Source organism: Schistocerca nitens, chromosome 1 (genome assembly GCF_023898315.1).
Source record: "Schistocerca nitens isolate TAMUIC-IGC-003100 chromosome 1, iqSchNite1.1, whole genome shotgun sequence".
Taxonomy (NCBI): Eukaryota; Metazoa; Arthropoda; class Insecta; order Orthoptera; family Acrididae; genus Schistocerca; species Schistocerca nitens.
Window position 1 is genome coordinate 883,483,957 of NC_064614.1, and position 26,807 is coordinate 883,510,763.

A 26,807-nucleotide genomic window follows, 5' to 3' on the forward strand; every position below is an offset into this window, starting at 1 on the left:
GAGGTCATTAGAAGCGGGACCCAAACTCGTAGAGGATAGGATGAAATGACGAGCTAAATTAGTCGTATGTTTCTTTTTCAAAAGTATCATCCGAGAATTCGCTGAAAAACGTTTAGATAAAATATAACGTCGATAGTTCGGGGGCAATTTGTGTCCCATTCGTCTCTTAAGGAGTGCAGTCTTGTATTAAGAGTATTAGCTATCAGAGATTTGAGATACAAGGTCATCAATCGTTCTCTTTTGTTAACATGTTTGAAGTACGTACTGAAATGAAGGCTTCCCTAAGTAAACTACAAAGAACTGCTGCATTCATGAAACATAAAAGAAAGAATAAACTCAAACTTAATACGGAGAAAATTTTTTGGATAAGTAACGCAAGAAATTGTAAACAACGGTATCGCTACTGCATGTGTCTCGTTATGTACTCACAAAGACTGCTTATCCATACAGCAATTATTCTTCGTAGTCGCTTTCTAGAAGTCATTTTAGTACTCCATGAATATGAATAAATTTAATTGTTCTGTCAGTTTTCTTTGCTAGTTAAATTTTGACGAACTTCAATAAACTGACTTTTTGTGCTTGAGTCTTCAGGCGAATGCTCTCTGTTTGTTGTAACAGATTGTGCAGGGTAGGGACACTGGTCTAGTGTTCCAGAGGGCGATGGTCTGCCTATCCATACCTACGTTTCTTGTAGTCACAGAACATCACTTAAAGTTAATATAGAGATCGTTCCTCAGCAGTTTGGTCCCATAGGAACTTACCACCTCATTAATAAGATTTTCAAGTCAATTTGATTACATATTGAGTGTAGTAAGAGCCATGATAGAGGTTCGTCTCTAATTACAACCTTGTAGCAACTGGATGTCACCAGAAGGGAAAGAAAGATTTATGGAGCCATATTTTAGTACTGTCACTATTGTAGTTAAGTTTTACAATGAAAATTATCACTGAAAAAATGAAAGCTATTAAAGCACTGAAATGATCTTTGATTAGTGAAATCTCTGTTTCCACGTTTTGTACTGCGTTTGTCAAGTAATGTATTATTATTGGTCCTCGATTGCTTGTTTAACAACACTGAGTTTTTGGTGTCAATAAATTGTCAGTAAAAGCAAGATTTACTAAACATTACAAATTCCCTAGAGAACAACAAGCAACAGCTGCCAACTTAAAAAGCTAACCGAATACGTGTAAGATACTCTTAGAAATATGTTCAAGTAATGGTCTATTTTAGAACACATATGATTTGTGACTTGTGAAAAAAGTGAAACCTTCTGCGCTTCTGCATCTTCTCATTTCCATTTGCACAAGTGAATGTATTGAAAACTCAACCAAGTGCTATCTGGTCACTTTAATAAGGTAGTTATGTTCATTTTATGAAGCAGGAATTGCAATGATTGACGAAGGAATTAGGGTAGACTCAAGAAGTAAACGCCACAGATTTTCATAAAAATTGTATTTAATAAATATAAATAGTATTCAAATAAATAAATAGGCAGGTACAAAAGAGCGTAGTACAAAATACGTATATTGTGGGACTAGCATGTCTAGCCTAAGGCTCACTGGGAATGCGTACACGTCCGCTCGTACGTACACAGGACGCGAATCAGTCAGGCAGTGGTTGCGCTCTCCGGGAACCGAACCCCGGTCACGCATGGAGTAATACTGACACCACCGTGGCACGCACTGGTCTGGCTCAGTCTACTGCACACCGCGAGAAATCCCCTGAGTTCGAAGTGGAACGCCTCTCCATTCCAAGCGCTCGGCGCAGCACGCCGATTGCAAAGGGAGCACACGTCTTTCTCGTACACTGTGCGCCAGACCAGTTTCACTGTACATTTCAGAGCGAAACAAAAGGCACTTTCGTTGAAGCTCGAAGCACTGAAGCCCTTCGAAGAACATTTCAGTCTTTGTTTTTTTTATTTTTACAAATATTTTTCTTCAGTTGTGGTACTTACTATACACACACACTATGAGAAACCTGGAGATCGTCTCCAGTGACAACACAACCTTCATAAAAAAAAAAAGTATCGGTGAGAGTTAGGAAACTCACGAATAAGGCACGTGAAAATGCGCCATTTAATGAAGAAACAAAAAATGCAACTTCTCATTTCATCCTCGATGAGATACTTCGTTGTGTGTCTGCACCGACCCGGGTGCTTATGAGAAATTAACAATACTCCAGTATCTGTACAGTCATCGACAGTGTAGACACAGCAGCTGGTGGTGAACGCACGTGGATAGCGTCGGCCGTGATGACCCGACTCCAGCGGCCCACCGCGCAGCCGCCTGTTACTCACTGGGAATCACAACCGGTAACGGGTTCCGCAGACTGGGAAGGCACTCTAGTGCAGCGGACTCGGCTGCAGGCTCGAGCTGTCTGGAGGGCGTTGGCCGCGCCCTGCGGGGGCGGCATTACGGTGGCTGGCTGTGGCTCTGGCTGTAACTGAGGGTGTGGGCGGACTGCGGCGAGACGCCCGCACTGTGCACGGGCACCGGCACCACGAACACCTCCAGCTTGTCCTTCTCGTCGGTGACGCCGTAGCACAGCGAGTCGTAGGGCGGCGGCGCGAACATGCTGTAGGGCGGGGGCGGCGGCCCTTCAGCCACGGCGGGCAGCCTCGGGGGCTCGTCCAGGCCCGCCCCCGCACCCCCGGCGGCGCCCGCAGCCTGGCTGCCCCCCGGTTTGTGGCAGCAGCACTCGCTGCAGCTCACCGCCAGGAAGAACGCCACCAGACCGCCGAACGATCCGATGTACCACACTAGCGACCACGGGTCCAGCTGCTTCGGCTTGTCGTTACCGTCTGCAAGAAGAGAGAAGTTCTATCTAAGTACACAAGTTTACTCACAGTAGGTCTACTGCCTAAGGGGAATGCTTGAAGCTGAAGAAATATACACGATGCAACGGTTATAATTGCAGATCTTTCTACTCCTGACTGGGGACGGTGTACTGGACAACATTACATCGATATTTACGTGATTTCCAGACTAATAACAATAGCCATCATGAGTCATATGTTTGTGGGTTGGTTAGCACCTCGAAGCACATATGACAAGAGGAATACATTAATGCTTATTTTCCACTGGGTAGCAGGTCAAGTGATCAGGCGTTGAAGTGTGAGCACATGGATGCGAAACGAGTAATCTACACTGACAGGCGTTGTCAACTTACAAGGGGAAGGCCTCAGACACGGCCAATCGATTCGGCTCAAATTTGACAGGTCGCTTGTATACAACCTAAAACGAAGGAATCTAATTTGGGTCAACAACCCCGCGTTTTTTAGAAAATCATCCATAAAGATAATGACGAGGAATCGAGGATAATTGTAAATAGAGCATTTTTCACCATCAGGTGTGGGACCCGAAAACTTATACTTTTTCAGAAATCGAGGTCTTTTACAACTGTCCCTTCTGTACCCACATGGTCGCCTGCACCGATAGCCCAACGGCCAAGGTAACTGCCTGAGAATCGGAGAACCCGGGTTCGAATCTCGAAGAAACTGTATTCATTCACAAAACGTATTTCATTCGGCGCTGTAACTACGGAAAAATCACTACATGTATCCGCGAGATTCGCGGCAGCCTGATGACGGAAAACAACTCTTTCCGATCGACTTCTATAAGGTTCATGCTGGACACCTTCACTCTTCCAGGTTCACAACTACAATATGACGAATAGGCAACCGGGACAACATAACTCTCCCCGCGTGCATTCTGTCCCGTGCCTCGCTGTAAAGAAGCGTCGCGCGGTTGGCTATCTGCGGTCCCTCGTGAGGAATTTGCAGCACTCTTACTCGGAGTTGTTTTCATGTGACAAGGCTTGAAAGTTTCATACTTTAATAACTCACGGCGTTCGGGAAATTAGTTTGCCTACCTTATTATTATCATCATTCCTTATTGATTTACTTGCCTTATTAAACCTCCTATCCCTATCAATTGAGATATGGAAAAATACAAGCGAAAGGAATGACATCCGCTAGCTTTCTTTGAGATTCGAACCCGGGTTTTCCGATTCCCAGCAACTTACCTCGTCCGTTGCGCTATCGGTGCTGTCGGTGAAAAGAGTTTACCATGTAGGTACAGAAGAGGCAGTTGTAAAAGTTTCTTTCCTCGATTTGTGGAAAAGTTTGCGTTTGCGGACCCCCATACCTGATGATGAAAAATGCTCTATTTACAATTATCTATCGATCCCTCCAATTTTGAGTCGATTGCTCGTCATAACCTTTAGGGGTGATTTTCTCAAAATTGCGTGGGTTTTGACCCATAATATCTTAGATTCCTTCGTTTTAGGTTGAGTACAAGAGACCTGCCAAATCCGAGCCGAATCGGTTGGTCGTGCCTGAGGCCTTCCCCTTGTTAGTAGTGCAATACGACACTGCAGGGAACATCAGGCCGAAAAGTTCGTGACGTTTCTGAAGACTAAAGTGGAAGAAGAAGGTACCACGTACAAAAAAAATCTTCACTTATTCGTATTTCACCCTGTATATAAAACGACGATTAAAAATTTTCTGTTTGAGGTCATTGCTGCTACGCATATGCAATGTAGCATGACTCCGATGCAGATATATAAGTACTGAAATGCAGGCACGGGATTAGTGTGATTTTCGTGCCTTTCTGACGTGCATGCAGTAAATATGGAAACGAATTATGTCGACATTACCAAATGCGTCCAAACAGAACCATGGAGCTGTTATTCTTTTATAACCTGCTGCAGGGGACATCCATCGGAGATTGAAAACTGTGCATGGGCAGAAAATCTGTCGAAAATCATCGTTGTGGAAAGGTGCGCTGCTGCTTCACGAAACACACACCCCTATACTTGCAGACGTCGTAACGCTGAAGTTACGACAACTTGCGTGGGAGACACGCCAGCACCCACCCTACAGACCTGATTTCTCCCCAACACGCCTTTGGTCCCTTAGAAAAAGGCAATCATGTGCAGCAGGCACTTAGGAACTACTTCAGGCAGCAGGTCACGGTGCTTTACCAAATGGGTTCTTCAACCTGGTGTATCGGTGGGACGATTGTCCTATTGCTTAAGGCGATTTTGTCTGATTGGCATACCGATCCTGACTGGACCCCCTTAGAACAGAAACTTTCTGATCGCCGACATTATATATATATATGTGAGAGAGAGAGAGAGAGAGAGAGAGAGAGAGAGAGAGAGAGAGAGAGAGAGAGAGAGGGGGGGGGGGGGAGGGGGGGGCAGGCTTTGATAATCTTTGATAACACATTAGCTTAGTTATCTTCTAACGTAGTTAGTTATTCCGTACCTGAGGACGGCGACTTCGGCGTTGTTGACGTCTTCGTTTCATCCTCTCTCTCCCCCCAGAATATCCTTTCTATTGGGGCGAACTCTTCGTCCTCTGCAACACAAGAAAAGGTACCATAAGAAGCTATACAAAACTTTCTGCGTTTGACTTTAAAAGCTAGTGCGGGACAGCACAGGTGTTTTTCGAGAAATTAGATTGCGGAAGCTACTTTGTGCATTACATACACGATACCAGGGCTTGGCTCTTTAAAATAGTGATCGAAACCTCCGTAACGTATTAGAAAGGAATACACCCAGGAAACAATGTCAAAAACTTATCGTAATAATATGTGAGTAGCATGAGTCCTTTTATAGATTCCGCCATTTTTTATCTCTGAGTAAAGGATAATGTCTCAATAAACCGTAAAAGCTGCTTTTCGGTATAACATTTCCTGAGTTCTTTTCAGATAACTGGAATTAGTATTGAAGATTCAATCAAGCCTTTTGTATCTTCCTACAGCCAAAACGCAGCTACACGTATGTTGCTGTATTGCAGTTTAACAATGTCAAACATATTAATCTCAGCACACTGTCTCTTGGCCCAACTCCCGTTTCAGTCTGGTTCTCTCAGCAGACCACGAGGGAAACACAGTATATGGTTCTTCCGCACAAGACAAACCTTTGAAACGTATTCCTCAACGCATTTAAAATTGCGCATTCATTGGAGGTATATGTGGTGCCATTTTGCGAATTATTCAAATGGTTCAAATGGCTCTGAGCACTATGGGACTTAACATCTATGGTCATCAGTCCCCTAGAACTTAGAACTACTTAAACCTAACTAACCTAAGGACATAACACAACACCCAGCCATCACGAGGCAGAGAAAATCCCTGACCCCGATGGGAATCGAACCCGGGAACCCGGGCGTGGGAAGCGAGAACGCTACCGCACGACCACGAGATGCGGGCTGCGAATTATTTATTTATTTATTTATTTATTTATTTACGTGAAGTTTGTTCCTCACATTTCTACAACTCTGTAAGGCAAAGCACACTGAATGCGTCACTACATACCGAAACATATTCACAGTAAGAGAGAACATGAATTTTGTAAATCTGAACGTGTACCAGTCTTAAGGAGATATTTTAATTTCATCTTCTCTTAACTGTCGCCATGCATACAGTCTCGTAACAGAGTAATTAAATCTAATGCAAAAAATGTAAATAGAAGGTTAACACTTCCATGTAACTTAAATAACTTAGATGTTTACTTCAATTTGTTTAGTTATAGCTGTTACTTACATTATATCATGTTAAATATTAAAATCCTACAAATTGAACTGTTACTTGTCACGTTATTTTTCTGAAGGACAAAAATGAGAAGGAGAGAAGCGAGAAGAGAAATAGGACAATAAAGGTGCAAAAAGGAAGGAAGAAAAACTGACGGAGGAAGTGGAAGGAAGAATGAGGCAATGCAGGTCTATAAGTCTAAGATGTTAATGGAACTACTAGTAACGGTACGCTTGAAACCTAAGGTAAGGAATTAGTATTTTTCTTTGGGAAGTATTGTTTTAAGGAAAAGAGTTACAGAGCCAATTGTTAGGAAGGTACATCGCTGGTTAGTCAACAATAAAACTTGTTAATATAGGATTATATCGTCAAAAACGCACAAACAATTTTAGTTTTGTTAGGCACAAATACAAAGTTCTTTTACGTTTTACACTATTCTTGTTGATATACCTCTGTGCCTGGTCATCTCCGCACGCTCTGGTGCTAAATCAGTATCCTCCTCCCCGTCATCGAGTGTCGATGTTGAAAACGGCAACAAATTTGCGGAAGTATCTTCACCGAATATGTATCCCATTTTTGAAATGTATCTCTTGAGATATTGTAGAATGGGATCAGCGTCCTTCTCGGCTTCCGATTCCCCTACAGAGAATGAAATACCATCAGAAACTAATTTACGTGCGATTTAGACAGACTGCTTCAAGAGGAAAAAGAATAATTAAGAAATAACAACTTGCGGCTAAAACTGAACGTGCGTGCGCAGTTTTGAATGTTAGTAACATGCCTTAGCACAGCGAAGCAATAAGCTATGCAGTGTGTTAGTAAAAGCAGTCGTCACCCTCAAACGTTAATTTGGACGCGACAATTTTTTTTCTATGCGCGGCCCTCGTGGAAATGTTGTCAGCTTATTTTCCCTCCCTGCTATCTGTGAAGAAACCAGTCCAGCGTATTTGCGGGAAGACGCAAGCGGACCGTTTTAAAGTTAACGTAATATCTGATTAATGATATTTCTCACTATACTCAAACATAGGGCTCTGTAGACAGATCATACTACAGCAACTATCAGAAAATCTTCGGAGTTACTCGGTCATGAGCTATTAAGATTACGTTTACAGACAGTGAACCTGTTCAAAATAATGTACCAGCATCGCATTTCAGTCCCTGTCAGATACGAATTAACACCTATGTTCACTTCTGCCAGCAGTTTATTCGATAAACAGAAATTATACAACAACACGAGCGTATCACCAGAACAGAACACACGAGTGTAGAGGGCTGATATCACAGGCTAGCGGGGCGCTAAATATTTGAAGAAAACTGGGATATCTTACATACTTGTAATATGACAGCCTAGTACTTGTTCAGTGTATGCGAGAAATGATGTTGGAATGATATCGCAGATAGTGTTCAACATTAATTGTTGTAGCATTAAAGAGCAAGGTCGCCATGGCTACGCTGCTAACGAACTTAACGACAGAAACAGAGCGGAAATTTTATACAGGCCGTAAACGGTAAACTGTTTACAACGTACCACAGTTGTATAGAGAAAGTCAAGACTAACAAATTTATGGGCTACAGGGCCACCTGTGATCTTTCTTCTCGGGAATATACCTCAAAATTTTGTAAGTTTTTCTTGAAATACTGTAAAACTACGGCCTCTGGCTAAAATGCGTCCCAGAATGAAATGAAACAGAAAATATTATATTCATCTTTGTTATCTGAGACTAACAGTTTAAGCGTAGAGATCGAGATATCAAAATCTCGCGCGACACGCATGCGCTGAACTTAGGTGGTTTTTGTAGGCCCATTTAAGGTACTTTTCATACATGTTTGACGACAAGTAGCCTGTATAAAATTGTTAACCTCGAGTTTCTGTACAGCACTCTCGTACGATGTGAACAATTATCGTTTACGCCTTGCACAGAACGAACAACACTTTCCTAGCGCGCCAAGGGAAGGATACACGGCTCAACGCAGGCTGCCGGTACGACTGGTCTCGCAATATGTCCGTGACACAGAATCGTCGGAGGAATCACGGGTTTATGAAATCAGACAGTGGTTGTCGGTGGGCCCTTGTGGCCCTCTGAGAACCGGGTTACTGGCGACAGCGCGGGCCAGGAAGGTCCTGTGGCGAGGGACAGTATTCTGCGTGTGGGAAGCGGGACAGCTCCCACAATCTGCGAAGGAATAAACACTGGGACTGTCTCTTGCATTCGTGTCCGTTCTGCATCTTCGCCCAGAAAATAAGTTGTAAATGCGAATAGGGCATTCATATAGCTAACTCACCAATTGTAGATCAAGAAAATGGCAAGATTCTATTTAATGATAGAGAAACGGAAAATTGTTGTCTGTCTACTGCAGAGAATGCTTCAGAAACAGTTGTATACCTTAAACTGAAAGAAAGGCTCAAGTGAGAGATCCATATCACACCTATTTAAGAGGGATCTTGGAGCGTATACAAAGACGAGTAGAGTCAACAGTCAGTAGTCAGTCTGACTAGTGTCACTAAGCGCTAAAAATGGAACCTGTGCAGCTCTCCTGATCACACAATTTGAAATAATGCGTGTTAGCACTACTATTTTACGTCCATGATGCACCAACGTTCTGCTGTCAGATGGCAACATGCAAGTCGAACTCTTCGTGTCAGTTACCTATTCCTTAAAAATCGTCGTTGGCTCGCCGTTTTAGGCTGACACAAACGTGGAACTTACAATAAAATTTTTGACAACTACGGCTACGAGCCAGCGAAGCTTACACTCCAACGTAGAGGTTCATTTCCGTACAATTTGGCTTACCTGCCTCCGCGTTATGGGTTGCAGGGCTACTCACTGAGCGACACGGAGGCAGATAGTAAGTTTCGCAAACCAGAACTTAAGCTACCATTATTTCAGTTCGTGCATGAATAAATTAGGCGGTAACAGCATCGCCTGCGAAATGAAGTGCCAGTTCAGTTCTTCGTTGAATGCTGTAACTCGCAACATACGGTGAACCGACTGCATCGTGCCGTATAGAAACAGTTTTGCCGAAGTTTCGGGAAAGTTGTTGAAAGTAATAAAAAATGACTAACTCCTCCCGAACAGGCCATGAAGGCCTGCCGCCGTGTCATCCTCAGCCCACGGTCGTCACTGGATGCGGATATGGAGGGGCATGTGGTCAGCACACCGCTCTCCCGGCCGTATGCCAGTTTCCGATACCGGAGCCGCTACTTCTCAGTCAAGTAGCTACTCAGTTTGCCTCACAAGGGCTGAGTGGACCCCGCTTGCCAACAGCACTCGGCAGACCGGATGGTCACCCATCCAAGTGCTAGCCCAGCCCGACAGCGCTTAACTTTGGGTGATCAGGCAGGAATCGGTGTTACCACTGCGGCAAGGCCGTTGGCAATAAAAAATGACTAGCGTACTAGATAATTGACGAAAACTTACAGGGAAGAAGAGGTGAGAAAAGTCAAGTCATAAGTACTACCATAACAACTTGAAGATGAAGCGGTTTTGGCTCCTCTTTTTTCCTTCTTTTTATACGTTATCCATGAAAACTGACAGTTAAATGATCATGAATAAAAGTTGTTTGCATTCATGTGGCACAATTTTAGGTGCAAACCGAAGTCCAACTAAATATGGAAATAATAATAATGCTATTCCTTGAATAATTTGAACGATGGCAGAAAAAAGGCATCAAATCAGTGCACAGAAAAAGTAAAGGCAGACTAGACCCCCAAAAAATTTTGATTCAGGAAAATATAGGAATGTAGAGGGCGTTAATGATAGGAAAGTAGATAGAAAGGTTTATGACATGTAAATGTGGAAAAAAGTTTCACAAGAAAATAATTCCGGCCAGACAGTCACCCAGTGGGTTATTCAGTTTTCTCAGTAAGTTTAAGGCTGTAAACGGATTGGTTCATTACATATTCACAAACTCTCTTGATGGGAAGCATCAGCTAACTCTCTTCAAACCGAGGACTGTTTTGTGTTCACTCTAGTCCGGCACACAGGCTTCGCCACGAATGACCACGCCCACTGCGCGACACCCAACACCACGGCGACGCCTCGAAGGCAGCAGAATGTCACGTACGCTCTCGAAAACAGCCTGGCACACGTCCGTCGATGTCGAAACGCCCCACTTAAGCCGCATCATCTCGCGACTATTATCACTCCATTATTTGCACGCAAACAACTCTAATTTTAGTGTCATTCGAGCGTCGCATCTGAGCTCTTAAGGCGCAAACAATGGCGCATGGCTTAGGTTAATCCGCACCTCATTCTGCCGTCCCGAGAGAACAGTCTTTCTTTCTAGGCAGCGGTGGCTGCAAGAACGGCACAATATAGTTTCAGGCCACCAGTTGGTCAGCTTTTGCATAACTAAAACCCAGAAATACTAGAGACGAGCTGCCAGAGTGAAGTAAGCAGGCTGCGAGGTGGCGGGAATCCAAATGAACCAGCCGGTGCTCCAACAAGCGCCAACAGAGATGGGGACGCTGCGTCCTTTACAACCAAATGTTAACGGTTTGAGTTGCAACTGGGTAGCAGAAAACGAAAGGCATCATACAACTAGAATGTCTCCGAACTAAACTGTTGTCTACGAGAAATAAGTAGATCAAATACGAAAGGGCTGAAAGAAGTCTTAAAACAAATGAACTTCAGTTTCTACGTAAGCAGTTGGGACGCATCGAAAGTGTAACTAACAAGAAGAGCAAGACTTTTCCAGGCCGACGATTGTGCAAGCGCAACGGTCATCTGTAGGTCGAAGAACGAATTGCAAACAGCAGCAAGAACATGATTAATATATTATAGACTTGAAATATTTGATGGCATTTGAGATTGTCTTCGTGCGTGCAAGATTCAGACTCTTTTCTTGTTTCAGGTGCCACGGCCAAAGATTTATTTAAGGCAATTCCACTTTAGACTCTGTTTCTGTAAAATCACTGTTATTGACACGGTGATCAGTTGATTATTTAAGAGTATATGAGTGAGTATTTGGAAATGGCTAACGACGTAATTTAGCTGTTCGTGGTGTAAGCCGGCCTGAGTGGCCGAGCGGTTCTAGGTGCTAGTCTGGAACCGCGCGACCGCTACGGTCGCAGGTTCGAATCCTGCATCAGGCATGGATGTGTGTGATGTCCGTAGGTTAGTAAGGTTTAAGTAGTTCTAAGTTCTAGGGGACTGATGACCTCAGAAGTTAAGTCCCATAATACTCAGAGCCATTTTTTTTTTCGTGGTGTAAATAACAGTGATTCGTTAAGAACCGGGGTGGAAAATGGAATTGTCCTGTAAGAAGCTATCTAAAGTCTGTATATTCAAATCCATCAATGCAGCGCAAAAGTTGATTGCTAGGGTTAACGTCTTATCGGCGTATCAGTATCTTCTCCTAAGCCATTTCAAAGGCAGTTGCTCAGGAAAAGTCATCGAAACGTTCTCTCCCCGACCGTAGTCCGTACTGATTTAGTACTCCTTTTCTTATTTGTCCTTCAACAGACTACGTAAGCTGTGTGCTCGAGCAAGTGATTACAGAGTCAGTAACTAACGTCCTTCTTCGAAAGCCTTATCGTTGAACAGGTGAAGTCTGACGTCAGTATAACAAGTCACTGATGTAACAGCCAGAAGACAGGTTTCAACAGTAGTGCAGTTTAGAAGACGAATCACGTGGTCCGTGCGTTACAAAATCGTCCTAAGTTTTACCACGGGTATCATGCCTTGCAGGACAAGCGCGATTTACTGACTCATCTGATATAAAATCTTTCCGCAATGTCCACTGAGAACTTCCTAGCAATAAAAGCTCCTGCTGTAGACGTGCGGAAGCGACTGTGTCACTTAGGAAGAAAGTTGTATTCCAAATAATGTCTAAGTTCATGACTCTGTCAAACGAAGTTCCTTCAAAAAGAATGAGAGAGCTGCTAGGGAGGCAACAATCAAAAACTGTACGGATCCTTCCTAACCAACACAATTTTTCACCCAGCTGGCTAGATTTAATGGTCAGAGTTTATGGCTGATGTGCTTGTAGGGGAGCAGGGTGTACAACGCCTGGTGGACGTGTTGGCACGCAGTGGACGCAAGTGAGAAAGAAGGAACCAGAGGCATGTGTTTACCAGGCGCAGAGCGATGTTAATTTGGGAACCACGGAAGGGGCCGACGTGCTGTCTCAAAATATTCTTCTAGCCCAGCAGCGCAGATTTCATTCCCCTTTACTATCAGAAGTCACATTTCTGCTGCTGATTTTAAACTACGTTAAATAAACGTTAACACAAAGCTCTATCTGAGCAATGGAAGATTAAATATACGTTTTTTGCAATGTGTCCATTTTACTGCATTTTACTTAAAGGTGAGATCGTCAATAACGTAACATCTTCATTAACACCGAGGGCTGGATGCAGGCCCATATTTTTACATTCCTATAATGTTAAATAATCACTCTTAAGTCTTTTTGCAGCACCACACACTGCTTGACGCACCACTAGGATACAAATTACAGGCAGTTATGCGGCTCCAAGGCCGAATAGAAGAGGAAACTTGAGAAATATTTGTTTACGGCTGCAAAGGATGTTACGCCTAAAGATGACTGCACTAACTAGGAGATGCAGGTTTTCAGTCTGTCGATTGCTCGTATTATGCTAGCGATGAGGCATTTGCATAGAGTGAAATGAACCGTTCACAAAGACAAGCTGTCAAGTACTATTTTACTTTATATAACATTTAGCGCTAGTTTACCGTAGAAAAATTGAACCCACAGTGACACATGGGTCATTAACACAGCCTTGTGAATGGTACATTAGATGCATAAAAGAACCACAAGAAGAGTGGAGGACTAGGGAGAGAGGCGTTGCTCATGGGTACTCCACCGCTTATCTAACAGCCACTGCAGTTTATAGTTACGACTGAATCACCGATAAGAGTCTGGTGAGTAAACCAAGTTAACTACAGTTCCAGAAAAAAAAAACTGTTTGTGAACTGCTATTACGTTCGAGCAGAAATACACAGCGTATTGAAATTACGCATCTTTCTCTGGATTATCCAAAATCAATAGGACAATATTCAGTGTATGTGAAGTTCATGAGTGCAGTTTTTCAAACGTATTATTGGTATATTCTAGAACTTGCTCGTATAGCGCAATGCCCAGCGTGCTCGCTTGCTAGGCAGGGAGGTAACACGGAGCCGGAAGATTTATAGGTATACAGATGGCGCACACGACTTACCTCGCTTCCTTAGGTTACCTTGACGGCTGGCGTCAGGGAAGGCATCCAGCCACGATATTAATAAAATGAAATCTTTCAAATCCTGAAGAAAGTGGACCCCGTATTAGACGGTTTACCAGGTAAACGCTACGGAAGACAAAGGAAGAATTGGTACACTCTAGAATCGTGTAGGAGTATCTCCTCTTTTTCCAGAAATTACCACTATCCTTTCCCTGTCTGCTTTTACACAGAAGATGTACTGTCGTCCTCTGGGCGTGTACTACCGACCAGGATTCGGTTAGACGGCATAGCTTGATAACAGTGGGTGCGGGGAATGGGTTAAAATACGGCCGAGCAAATAAGCGTTATCTGCCCAACGGACAGGTACATCTCTGTTCAAACAAGCTCTCTCGCTTTCCTACATACGGCCAGCTTGTGCGACAAACAGGTCTTTGCGGCTGGAGTTAAGAAAGACGGAACGGGATAAATAATTACTGCGTAGAAGGTCCTACATTCGCTGCGCGCAATACCTCTGACTCCTGGAACTTAAGGTCATTTCAGTTATCTGTCGTTGGACAGGAAAAGAAGCTTTGGATGGATCTCAAAACTTGCAGGGTAACATTCGCTGCCTGGTTCAGTTACGCTGAAATTCTGACAATGGTAGGACATTTATAGGACGAAACAGCTAACGTATAATTACAACGGTCACCACCAGATATACACCTCAAATTAATGACGTAACCTTCCACTAAGTCGTAATCATGATAATGCATTCACTCTCACGTGGCTCGCTCTTCACCTGGAATATTTCTCTTGTTATATGCTGTCGCAGTCTCCTGCTGTGTCATATCTCTCACTCTCTCACTCACTCACTCACTCACTCACTCACTCACTTTCGCGTATACTGACACGAGAATTTCTCCTGTGTTGCTCGATATGCGGAGATGACCTGACAGATTGTATCAATATTGAGCTAGCAGGAGACTGTAGTTGACACGGGGCGAAACTGTCAAGATTCAATCGGCCACAAATTGAGCCGGCCTTGCTGTAGCTATGCGTCCCCGAGGCCAGGCAGAGCTCACGTGGACGGAGCTGTTGCTAAGGCGACCAGTCTCTGCTGTCGCACAGTAAGAACTGGAATTCTTGCTCGTGCCGTATCCTCGAAGTCTCGGCAAGGTGGGTATAGCTGATGGCCGAAAAACAGATGTTTCCATAGTAAGAATTGAAGGCCATCGAAATTACTGAGGTATTCAACTTTTTTAATAGTTCTACGAGCAAGAGTGCTTCCTGACGGGATAGTTATTAGTGTTAATCATGTACTTACAAAACGATTAATTTCAGTACACCTGGAGCTAGCTATCCCGACCTGTATTCTTAGAATTATCAAACACAATGGGCGTAAGTAGCACCACGTAGTTCTTAAATCATTTTTTGTCATATAAAACTATAAAACACATAAAATGCTAGGAAATATTTGCTCATCCACGAAGTACGACGTTATACTTGATTATTCCTGAGAATAAAATAACTCGTCCCTTTACGAATCTGTACAAAGCGATTGCGTTTCACTGTGATTATATAATGATAAAGAAACCGTTCGAAACAAATTTACTTACTAAATACGAACACCAAGGTTGAGAATTCACAGTTCCAGAACTTAGAAATCTGTCCACGATAAACTGAGCTGGAAACTGGCATTCGGAGACTAGTATGCCGTAAATGTTAAAGGCAACACATGGCTCCTTAAAAACGGCATAACACAATAAGTAGTGCGACTCTACTGAACGTGGTAAGATGGCATGTTGCCTTCTGCGTATTCGTGGCTGTGGCAAAAACTTTAAACTGCATTTTTAATTAGAAACATCCAGACATATAATTCTTTCCTTTGTGCTATTTCTGAAATGACTCCTTTCGGAAAGAGTCCATGCACAAGTTCGCCTACATGACGACATGTAAGCACCAATAAATAAGCGTTCCTTCATTTGGAAATTGCTTTTGTATAAAAGAGTCAGCGAGTAGGTGGCTTGTTTCTCCACAACAACAGCCATGAACATACCACTAAAAACACAATTTTCAGCTGATGTAAAACAGTCTGCTTCCGTAGCTGAGTTTTCATCAAGGCTGACAGACTAGTGGAGGACCCGGGCTCGATTCCCGGTACTGTCAGGGATTTTTCCTTGGTGTGACGGGGACGAGTAATGCCAGTTGTGGAACTGCTTGACCGAGTGGCGGCGGCATCAGATTTCCTAACCCGACAACAGCTGGGAGAGAGGTGCTCTGACATCCACCCCTGTATATTGCGTCCAAATAACGCGACTGGCAAAGGATAACACGGTGGTTAGTCTGTCCCGATTCTGCCGATTGTGGCCTAGAGGGCAATGTTTTAATATGAAAAGATGTTTTCGTGTTATGCATCCATACACTGAGGTAACAAAAGTCGTGGGACAGCGATATGCCCATATGCAGATGGTGGTAGCATCGCGTACACAAAATACAAGAAGACAGTGCATTGGCGGAGCTATCATCTGTACTCAGTTCATTCATGTGAAAGGCTGTCCGACGTGATTATGGCCGAACGACGGGAATCATAGGACATTCCATTTCAGAAAACGTTAAGAAATATGTGAAGAGACTGCTGAGAATACCAAATTTCGGGCATTACCTCTCACCACGGACAACGCCGACGGCCTACGCTTTACGACCGAGAACAGCGGCGTTCGCGTAGAGTTGTCAGTGTTAACAGACAAGCTCGTGACCGTACGGGTTGAAACCTAGACGATTGGAAAACCGTGACCTGGTCAGATGAGTCCTGATTTCAGTTGGCAAGAGCTGAAGATAGGTTTCGAGTGTGGCGCAGAGCCCACAAAGGCATAGACCCAATTCACTGCGGAAGCTGGTGGTGGTTCCATAAAGGCGTGGGCTGTGTTTACCTAGAATCGGCTGGGTCTTCTGGATGTTCTGTGACTTAAAGACCGTTTACAATCGTCCATGGACGTCATGTTACCATACAACAGTGAAATTTTTATGGATAACCGCCAGAGTAGCCGAGAGCGCTAATGCGCTGCTTCCTGGACTCGGGTAGGCGCGCCGGCTCCGGACCGAATCCGCTCGTCGGACTAACGACGAGGGTCGGTATGCCGGCCAGCCTGGACGTGGTTTTTAGGCGGTTTTCCAAATCCCGCGTCCGCAGCTCGTGGTCGTGCGTTAGCGTTCTCGCTTCCCACGCCCGGGTTCGATTCCCGGAGGGGTCAGGGATTTTCTCTGCCTCGTGATGACTGGGTGGTGTGATGTCCTTAGGTTAGTTAGGTTTAAGTAGCTCTAAGTTCTAGGAGACTTATGACCACAGATGTTAAGTCCCATAGTGCTCAGAGCCATTTTGAACCCCACGTTCCGCCTCAGTTCCATGACGCTCAGACATTTGAAAACGTTCGCTCTACACTAGACGCAGACAGCTGGGGTACACTACTTACATCCCAAGGGGTTCGCGGTGGCGGCAGGAAGGGCATCCGTCCACCCTCTGCAACTAACACTGCCAAATCCGTAATAACACTGCCTACCTCGCGTCAGCCGAACAAGGCCCACAGACAGAAAGAATGAAACTTTTATGGATGACTATCCACCATGTCACTGGGCCACAACTGTTAGCGATTGGACAGTTCGACCGAAAGATTTGGCCATTCTCATCGCCCGAGATGAATCCCATCGAACATTTACGGGACATAATCGAGAGATCAGTTCGTGCACAAAACCTGGACTGACGACAGTTACGCAATTGTGAATGGTTATAGAGGCAGCGTGGCTCAATATTTCTTCAGGGGACTTCCAACAACTTGTTGAGTCCGTGTTACGTCTAGTTGCTGAACTACGCCGTGCAAATGAAAGGTCCCACACGACATTAGGAGGTATCCCACGACTCTCTGTATAGTCCGACACCTACTTACTGTGTATACAGGTCTGACTTGTCTGCTCTCGGAATTAATAGGCTTATCCCGCTCCCTGACAGACTCCATCGCTGGTGGACGGTCGCTCCTCTGAAAGCCGCACTGGAGTGCGAGCTACCCCGCGCCAGCGCGGCCTGCCGCACGAGTTAATACGGACTACGGAACCCTAACACGGCGAGCCCCGTTCGCAAGCTGCCTACAGGCCTTGAGCGCCTAACGGAAACCCGTCGGCCGTGGCGGCTTGGCGGGCACCGCGTGCTCCATAAAACACGGCACAGCGCGCCGCACCGCTCGGTGCAGCACAGATCTGGAGCACTTCCGGCTGCCGCGGGACAACCCGGGGCTCTCGCAGCTGCACCGGCCTTCCTGTTCTGTCCTGCCTCACCACTCTGCTGTCCACTGTAACAGCTCGACAACTGCTCTCGCACCGCATTTTGTAAACGGACATCTTGAATCAAGAAAAGCGGCGCAACGCCATATCTATTTCCGACCGTACTTAGGTATCGTTTGTCTCCTACTGCAACGCAAGCATCAGCAACTTCTCAGTAAACTGTGAGAACAACCAATAGTTACGTAATGTCGCACATGCCAAAGCTGTACCTTCCACAGGCACTGCCTTAAACAAAATGGTTCAAATGGCTGGGACCTAACATCTGAGGTCATCAGTCACCTAGAATTTAAAACTACTTAAACCTAACTAACCTAAGGACATCACACACATCAATGCCCGAGGCAGGATTCGAACCTGCGACCGTAGCGGTCGCGCGATTCCAGACTGAAGCGCCTAGAACCGCTCGGCCACTCGGCCGGCCTGCCTTAAACGAAGGGGCTTTAAAGACCGCTACAAGAAGACAGAAATTGTAGTAAAAAGCCGTTCGTTCTAATTTAGCCATTCTTCGTGACACTCTTTCTCCTGATAGTGCTATACCTTCGAGACACGTAGGAGGAATTCTGTACATTTTGAAAAGAAAAAAAAATAGTGGTTGAGTTAAGGCTCTTAAGGCGTGCCATCTTAACTCTGTCGGCAAGAATTTCACCTGCAAAAGTCGAATGTCCGAGTTCAAGATTTGGTCAGGTAATTTTAGGATTAGTACTGCTCTTTATGATACTTATAAATGTATTGGCAGATAACGCAAGGTACATTCCTCCCAACTACGTTTCGCCACCCTTGTTCCATCGCCAGTAGACTTTGATTGTTCCCCACTGTTTGCGTCATGACAAAATCCAGATGTAGAATTCACAAATATGTTGTTGTTGTTGTTGTTGTTGTTGTTGTTGTTGTGGTCTTCAGTCCTGAGACTGGTTTGATGCAGCTCTCCATGCTACTCTCTCCTGTGCAAGCTTCTTCATCTCCCAGTACGTACTGCAGCCTACACCCTTCTGAATCTGTTTAGTGTATTCATCTCTTTGTCTCCCTCTACGATTTTTACCCTCCACGCTGCCATCCAATACTAAATTGGTGATTCCTTCATGCCACAGAACATATCCTACCAACCGATCCCTTCTTCTAGTCAAGTTGTGCCACAAACTCCTGTTCTCCCCAATTCTATTCAATACCTCCTCATTAGTTATGTGATCTACCCATCTAATGTTCAGCGTTCTTCTGTAGCACCACATTTCGAAAGCTTCTATTCTCTTCATGTCCAAACTATTTATCGTCCATGTTTCACTCCCATACATGGCCACACTCCATACAAATACTTTCAGAAAGGACTTCCTGACACTTAAATCTATATTCGCTGTTAACTAATTTCTCTTCTTCAGAAACGCTTTCAATGCCATTGCCAGTCTACATTTTATATCCTCTCTACTTTCATCACCATCAATTATTTTGCTCCCCAAATAGCAAAACTCCTTTAACTTTAAGTGTCTCATTTCCTAATCTAATTCCCTCAGCATAGCTACATAGTATTACCTCAAAAAGCGCTATATCCTTTACGAGTATTCCAAAAAGGTTTCCATGGATATTTTCGTCACGTACTATTACGACGTTCGTTTGCAGGTGCTGTAATTATGTCTGTTCAAGTCATCAATTGATATCCTTCGTCTGAGTAATCGGTAAAAAGATCAGTATGAAGATTATACTTCAGCAAACTCTCAGGGGCATGGAAAATCCGACTCAGACTGGGTAAGGATCAGACATAGAATGCGCCTCAGCCTAACAAAAAAGTTCGACATTCGCTTTAAGTGATTTTGGAAAATCCCGAAAGTCGAAATATTGTAGGCCGGGAATTACTTGAGCTCTATTTCTTCCAAATAAATAGAAGTAAAGTGTCTTAATTATTGCGCCACCTCTCTCGGTAAAAATATCAGTAACAATGAAGAACAATATGTAATAGTATTTATGGGAAAATCTCGTATTTAACTCTTGAATCGTTTATGAAATTTTGTGGGGCATGCATTATATGACGTTTAATTTATTACATTATCTTCGATGGAGATATTACAAGAAGATAACTAACTAGGCTCAAAGAATGGAAGAAACACGTTTCACTTAGTAGAAATCTAGGGAAGAACTGTACTCTTGCAATAGGATCTTTTGCGTATTTTCCCGGCAACTTAGTAGTACGTGAATATACATGCGACCGGCGTAAGAGTCGTGGGCGCACCACAGTACGGGGTGAAAGTAAAACCGTGGCGCCGGACCTTTGTGTATGTAATGCGTCCGCCTACGTATCCTGGCCGAGGCGGCCTTGGGTCGGCTGCCTGTGCACGCCCATTGCGGAGTCGAGCGGCGTGCGCCCTGCCAGAACACACCCACCCTCAGCTGGCGGGCCGCCAGTCAGTCGCTGCGCACCGGATGACAAAAGGACCACACACGACACGCCCGCCGATGCCATCTGAAGGCGTCGCTGCTCTTCGCGGGGCGCCGGACGCATCCAGAAAGGAAGGTCTGCGCATGCGCACACGGCCGGCACTTGTCCGGACTGCCTACCTGCTGTACTCCAGCCGTGTTCGGAGAAGGAAATCGTAGTGCGAGACCTGGAAGAGCACTCGAATCGAGTCCAAAGTGAAGCTTACAGGAACTGATTCGGAGTGGAATATTGCAGTGCGCTACTCCTTAACGAAACTGATTCGTGATGTGTCCACAAAAATCGATCTTTACGAGTCTTCCCCTTCGCTGCTCGCTTGTATCTTCCAACCGAACTTGATAACCAGTTTTGGTGTCACTGCGACAGTAAAATCTAACATATCACGTAGTTTCACAGTATCAATTAGCATATAGCGATGTCCGTGAAACACACACACACACACACACACACACACACACACACACACACTCATATCGAGGACTGCACTTGTAGGACACTGTTTCTTATTAGCGTACTACTGTACCAAGGAACTGTAACAAACTGATAGTCTCCTACGAGAACAGCATTCAGATCCATCTCACTTGGAATGTCATTTCAGCATGTTCATGATTCATCACCACATCTTATCACGAAAGACATGCGAATTACAGCTCAAGCTTTTTATAGAACAAAAATACTGTTAGAAGTAATGGAAGTGAGCGAAAACTTTGTGCCTTGTAGAATGATGAAGCTGCTGTAAATACTTCACATTTGAATATATGACACCTGTCATCTGGCTTATATGTTATTTCGAGCTGAAAATGCATGATTTAAAAAATATAATAACGTGAAAAGATCCGGCTATTAAAATTCTTAAACCCTGGTTAGAAATTGATGCTGTGTGCTGAATAGCAAGCTGGTCACATATTTCAAACTGAAATATCGGACCACGCCTCAACTCAAAACTTTGACTTAGCAGTGTATTCTAGGCATTCTCTCTTTCTACCTGAAATTTGCCTACTAAGCCAACGAGGATACCAGTTTAGTGTCCAGATACATTATTGAGTAGTCACTATGGACGGCACTCTAGTAGGAGCCGTAAGTCGTCAACTGGCATGTTTTGACGCAAATATCGACAAAGAAATGTTCATGGGTACTGATAATGAATAGTCAGTTGAAACTGGTAATATCATTAAACAATTTTTATGAGTGTTCACTGATGGAAGTAATGTGCTAACGGATGTTCTGTTACTCACGTGGCACGTTTGAACAAAGGATTATTTGGATAAAAGTTATCGGTGAACTTGCCACTTCAAATTCAGACAACATCCGAAGCTCTCGATGTCCACGTCTGTCATCGTCATCAGACATATCACTTGACGACTATGACTTATATAATCATAGAAAGCAACGGATTTTATCCGACTCTGAGGCAGCAAGTTTACCGAGAACTTTTTAGCCAAGGAATCCGTCGCGAAGCAAGTGGCAGATCAAGGAATATTAGGGGTTAACGTCCCATCGACAAGCTCTTTATGAACGGAACCCAAGTTAGTAATCGGAAAGAGTGGAGAAGAAAATCGGATGTGTCTCCTTCCAGAGGAACTATTCCAGCATTTTGATTACGCGATTTACAGAAATCACGGGACAATTAAATCTCTCTGGCCGGATGGAGATTTCAACATTGTTCCTCCCGAATACTATTCAGTTGTGTTACCACTGTGCCATCACGCTTGTTAGCACTTTAATAGGAGTATGTTAATTTAACGATATAGGAAGCTACACTATTCGTATTAGAGAACATAATTACATCGGATGACACTTCCACAGCTTCAATCGGAGTGCGGTCCCTGGGTAGATATTGCTTTTCTCTTACTTCGAAAAACGTACTCTCAGAGCTCTGCAGTGAATAGTACTAACACATCATCCTCTTCCTGACCTCAATATCTCACACATTATAGAGGGATGTTGACTCGCTTTTTCACGCTAGCAAATGAGAAGATGGAATCCAAATAGCGACGGCTGTGGTCCTGGCGTCGCCTGACAGGTTGTAGTGTTAACATTATAAAACAATGTGTGCAGAGTGTTTGTACTGCGTTCAGTGACTGGGGGTGTGAAATGAAAGAACACTGTAGCACTAACCCATCTGCATCGTGCCAACCTTATTTTGATTTTTAGAGGTTTCCCTAAAATACTTCAGGCAACTGCTGGGATCGTTCCTACCATAAGGCCACGGCCGACTACCTATCCCATCCTTATCAGACTACAGCTCTACGTAATTGATTGTCATGTTAATTACTTTATTTTTGTTATTCATAAATTTTATTGCCAAGACATGACCAAAATCCTTGAAAGATGGCGCTTCACTTGACTACGGCCAAGTGGCAGTTGTGCCTCCGCAAATCGTCTGCCACCTAGCAGCAGGCGGGTGACAAATGAAGCGAGAGAGCGGCAGCGGCCGGTAACCGGAGCCCGCAGATGGCGGGGGCGCAGCCAGCGCGCCAGAGATCAAACTCCGCAAATAGGCGGCAGCAGCTGATCGGAGCAGCGCCTGCGTCACGGACAACCTTGCCCGGCGGACGGTCGCAGCTCGCCACCGCCGGGGGGCTCGCCCGCCGCGCGAATTTTCCACGGAATGCCCTTCCGATACGTTTCTCCCAAGCGGCTTGACTCATTTACGGGGTCGAGAAAACGATCAGTATACGGTCGCTTTCGATTCCGGGAAATCGATATGTCTCCAGCTTGTCAATGCAGTGTATTATCGTTAAGATCTTTTGCCGTGCTGTCGGAACACTTGCGATCTGTTTCCTACCCCAGACAGTGAGATCCGAACGAATCTGAGAATATATAGCTCACTTTTTTAAATAGTTAAAAATCAAAAACAATTTGAGTAGTTAGTGGCCATAGCTTTTAGACATTTAAGGAAAACCATGATCTTTTTATTTATATTTAACTTTGAGGCAGCTGTTGCTGAGACTATTTCGAAACATTTTAAGGAGGTACTGATTCACAGCTTTCAAGTATTTCTGAAAAAAACTCAGATTTTGGCACAACAGCTATACGTCATTTAGTTAAAACAGTCAGTTCCTGCCAAATAAGAGGCTGTCCTTAGGAGCGACTCTTCCTTTAATACTTTGACCTGTTTTAAGAGAGAGAGAAAGCTATTGTACCAAACCATGACTGTTCAGAAATTCCGAAACATGCCTAGCCAAGAAACTAGAGAAGAAATTTCGTGTTGTAGCTAGATATCTGATGCCTGTTAGTAACAATTTAAACTCTTAGGAATAATAATTTCCACAGCAGCTTTCTGTGGTATATGTTTTTAGGTCAGCCAAAGATCAGCCTACAAGACAAATTATTTGTGTTATTACCTATACCGAAACATTCAGAAATCACTGATAGCAATAATTAGTTAATGAGGTCGTATCCAATATATTTCGTGTTCCATTAGTTCTAAGGTCAAAGTATTTGTAATTAATTTGCATTCCCGAGTATACAGAAGGACTGAGGCCAGTGGGTGACTGACACCATTTCTCGGACACTGAATGGGCGTGATACTACTAAAAACCGCGATTAAGTGTTCCCGTCCAAAGTCACTGCAAAAGGGTTCAGTTATCAAAGTTAAACAACGCCAACAAGCCACTGAAAACCGCATTACGTGGAATAAATATACTGAAATCTATTTTAATTGCTATATTTTGCCAGGTATCCCTTTTCCTTTGCAGTTCATGTTCACGGTATCTTAACAAGAATAGGTATTCTGCGTGCAAGTGTGCTGTTAAGTAAGTAAAGGAAACCTTGTTTTGCCCTTCTGTAGCTACTTCATAGTCTCACTTACTGCTCACACTAGACGCTTTATTTGATTCTACGAATTTTTCAACATCCCCACAGAATCCATTTGTGTAAGACGCTATTACTCAATTTCCCTAGGAAAATTAGTTCATTTGTTTTCGATCTTTGTATTTTACTCCGACTAACGGACAGGAAAAAAATTTCATTGTACTTTAAGTTTTACTTTAAGTTTTAACAGTGGCAAAGACATGCAGTCGTTCAGCTATTGATTGGTCCTGGGATTGACACACAGTTGCAATAACCTATTTACAAACAACTGTTGCTGAATCTCTGGACTATTAAAAGAACTATTAACAGTAGTTGCAATGAAATCCATTACTCACAGCTGTGCTCCTGTTGCTGAAGCAGATCGAAACAATTTTGCATAAAAAGAAGTGACAGGACACTTAACTGTTTACTAGCGTATGCTAAATTTGTGATAGAAAAGAGCTCTAACTTCTCTCGCCAACACCGAGCTTGGCAGCGCCAGCCATTCGGCTATTCCGGTCACATAACAGAGCCCTGCTCACTTTTAACGTCAGTGAGTTAGGACAGCAGACGATCCGATGTTGACGGAGCGAAGTCTAGAATAAACAGTGCGTGAATTCAATCACCTAACTCTCCATTGGCCTCCTGCGGTACCCGATATGAAGTCGCCGAAAATCAGATCGAATTAACTGCTGTAATACCAGTATGGTTGCTACAGCTGACATGTAGCATGTAAAACTATCATGAATAGAATGTATCGATTTAATTTTTGTTTCGGAAAATACTTGAACTATATGCTGAAGTTTCGATGGCATTCACTGGAATCATGCGCATGAGTGGCTACTTTTTCCGAAAGAATAGTTTTATAGGAAACGATAATACAGCTCAACTACCCTTGTGTTTCTAACAGACCGTCCAGTGACAACAAAAAATCATTGGTTTGTCATTCTTGTCCCGATTTCAAGGTTTACCAGACATTTATTTCATTGACTGAATTCTATACCCGTTCGTGGAACAATATGGCAATAATAACAAAAAGAAGGAATTCCTTAAGGTTTTGCAGGTATATTGGTCTATTCAGGTCTTACGGGATCTAATGATCGCCTAAACAGGCGAAAACCAGTTTGTGAGTAAATTAGTAGTCTAGTCAAGGAACAGTTTCCTCTTTTTTTTTTTTTTTTTTTTTTTTTTTTTTATTTTTTTTTGGGTAGGATGGCATTTGGGTCGACACTGAAATGGTACGGGTGAAATTGGAAGAGTCATACACTAGACTGACAACAAATCGCTCCATATTCTGCTACATTCATTCGCAGACAAATTATAATGAAACGGGTTATTGATGAGAAATAAAAACTGTGCCGAACCTGAATTCGAACCGGCGTCTGGGTCACCGCGTAACAAAACTTCAGTTTTTCACTGTTTACTTTTCGTATCTGACGAGTGTGAATCGATCATAGCACCACCTTTACCTCTAAACACATTGTTAGATACAACGTCGAGTCTCTTAGAAGAATCACACTGACGTGAACTCATAGAAATCCTTCAGGTCACCCACTGGTATCAGTTCCATCACCATTCAGAACGAAACAAAACAGATAACTTTGGTGACCACCGCACTAACCGCGATGGAGGAGCACAAAATCTGTGTCACTCTCTCGGTTTACTCGTCTCTACGTTGGTTTATTTCCCGGGGAAACCTCTAAACACCTCGTTGAAAAGCTTAGAGCATAGCGGCGAACGTGCGCTGAACGCCGGCTGCGAGAGACAGCTCAGGGACGCAGCGGTAAACAAGAACTCACCGTCGGGCTGAACGGGTGTGGCGAGGGCTGCGGAGAACATAAGCGGCGTGACGACCACCAGCAGGAAGAACACCAGCTGCCGCCAGCTCCAGGGGCGGCCCTCTCGCGGCGTCGACGTCATGGTTCCGTGGCGCGTCGCGGTACCGCCGTATGCTGCGATGTGCTGTCGTATGTACTCTGCAGAAGACCGCCGGCTCGCACTCGACTCTCACCGCACACACTGACCGTCTCTGTGACTCAGCAAGCGCTGTCTGGCGCGCCGACCGCAGCGCCGCCGGATATATACAGAGCCGCGTGACGTCACGGGGCAGAGGCAGGCAGCGTCCGCGCCGCCGCGCCGCGCCGTGCCGGCAGCGTCGCTTATCTGCCGGTCGGTACCCAGAAGGAGTGGTTAGCGGTAAAGGCGGCCGCTTGCATCACATCTCGAGAACGTCTGCACAGCCATGGACTTCGTCTCGTCTTTCAGACGTCCCCACGCGCCAAACATCTGGCTGCGTCGTATCGAGGTGTCTCGATTTTTACGCTGATTCTTACGATCTCTTCTCCAATAGGATCCCCACGCGCACGACACCTGGCTGCTCCGTAAAACTTGGCCTCCCGATCTCTATGTTCACTCTTACGATGTCGTACGATGTGCCCGTGCCTGTGTTGTTCAGAGTTACAATCCAGTGATCCTTAGGACGTGCACGAATTTTCATTGCTGTGGCAGCTATTCGATTGGGTAAAATGGTTATAGACGAATGTTGAAAATTAGGTGGAC

General features: G+C 44.3%; 1 protein-coding gene across 2 annotated transcripts; it reads right to left on the minus strand.

Moving 5' to 3' along the window:
• Positions 1-1,438: 1,438 nt before the first annotated feature.
• On the minus strand, positions 1,439-26,312 carry LOC126263948 (uncharacterized). 2 transcript variants are annotated; one of them, XM_049960956.1, is made up of 4 exons: positions 26,048-26,312; positions 6,991-7,179; positions 5,271-5,363; positions 1,439-2,801 (listed from the first exon to the last, which is right to left on the minus strand). In XM_049960956.1, exons 1-4 carry the CDS (start codon positions 26,166-26,168, stop codon positions 2,413-2,415), a joined length of 792 nt encoding a protein of 263 aa, XP_049816913.1. In that variant the 5' UTR covers positions 26,169-26,312; the 3' UTR covers positions 1,439-2,412. The 2 variants fall into 2 exon arrangements, with proteins under 2 accessions (XP_049816913.1, XP_049816914.1); XM_049960957.1 differs by lacking the exon at positions 6,991-7,179.
• Positions 26,313-26,807: the final 495 nt, after the last annotated feature.

Bases quoted from the DNA above. Each gene is read 5' to 3' on its own strand.
- LOC126263948 (XM_049960956.1), bottom strand. From the start codon at position 26,168: ATGACGTCGACGCCGCGAGAGGGCCGCCCCTGGAGCTGGCGGCAGCTG. The intron at 7,180-26,047 runs GTGAGTTCTTGT...CATTCTCTGTAG, and splicing joins CACACCCGTTCAGCCCGACG to GGGAATCGGAAGCCGAGAAG. The intron at 2,802-5,270 runs GTACGGAATAAC...CTCTTCTTGCAG, and splicing joins GCCGAAGTCGCCGTCCTCAG to ACGGTAACGACAAGCCGAAG.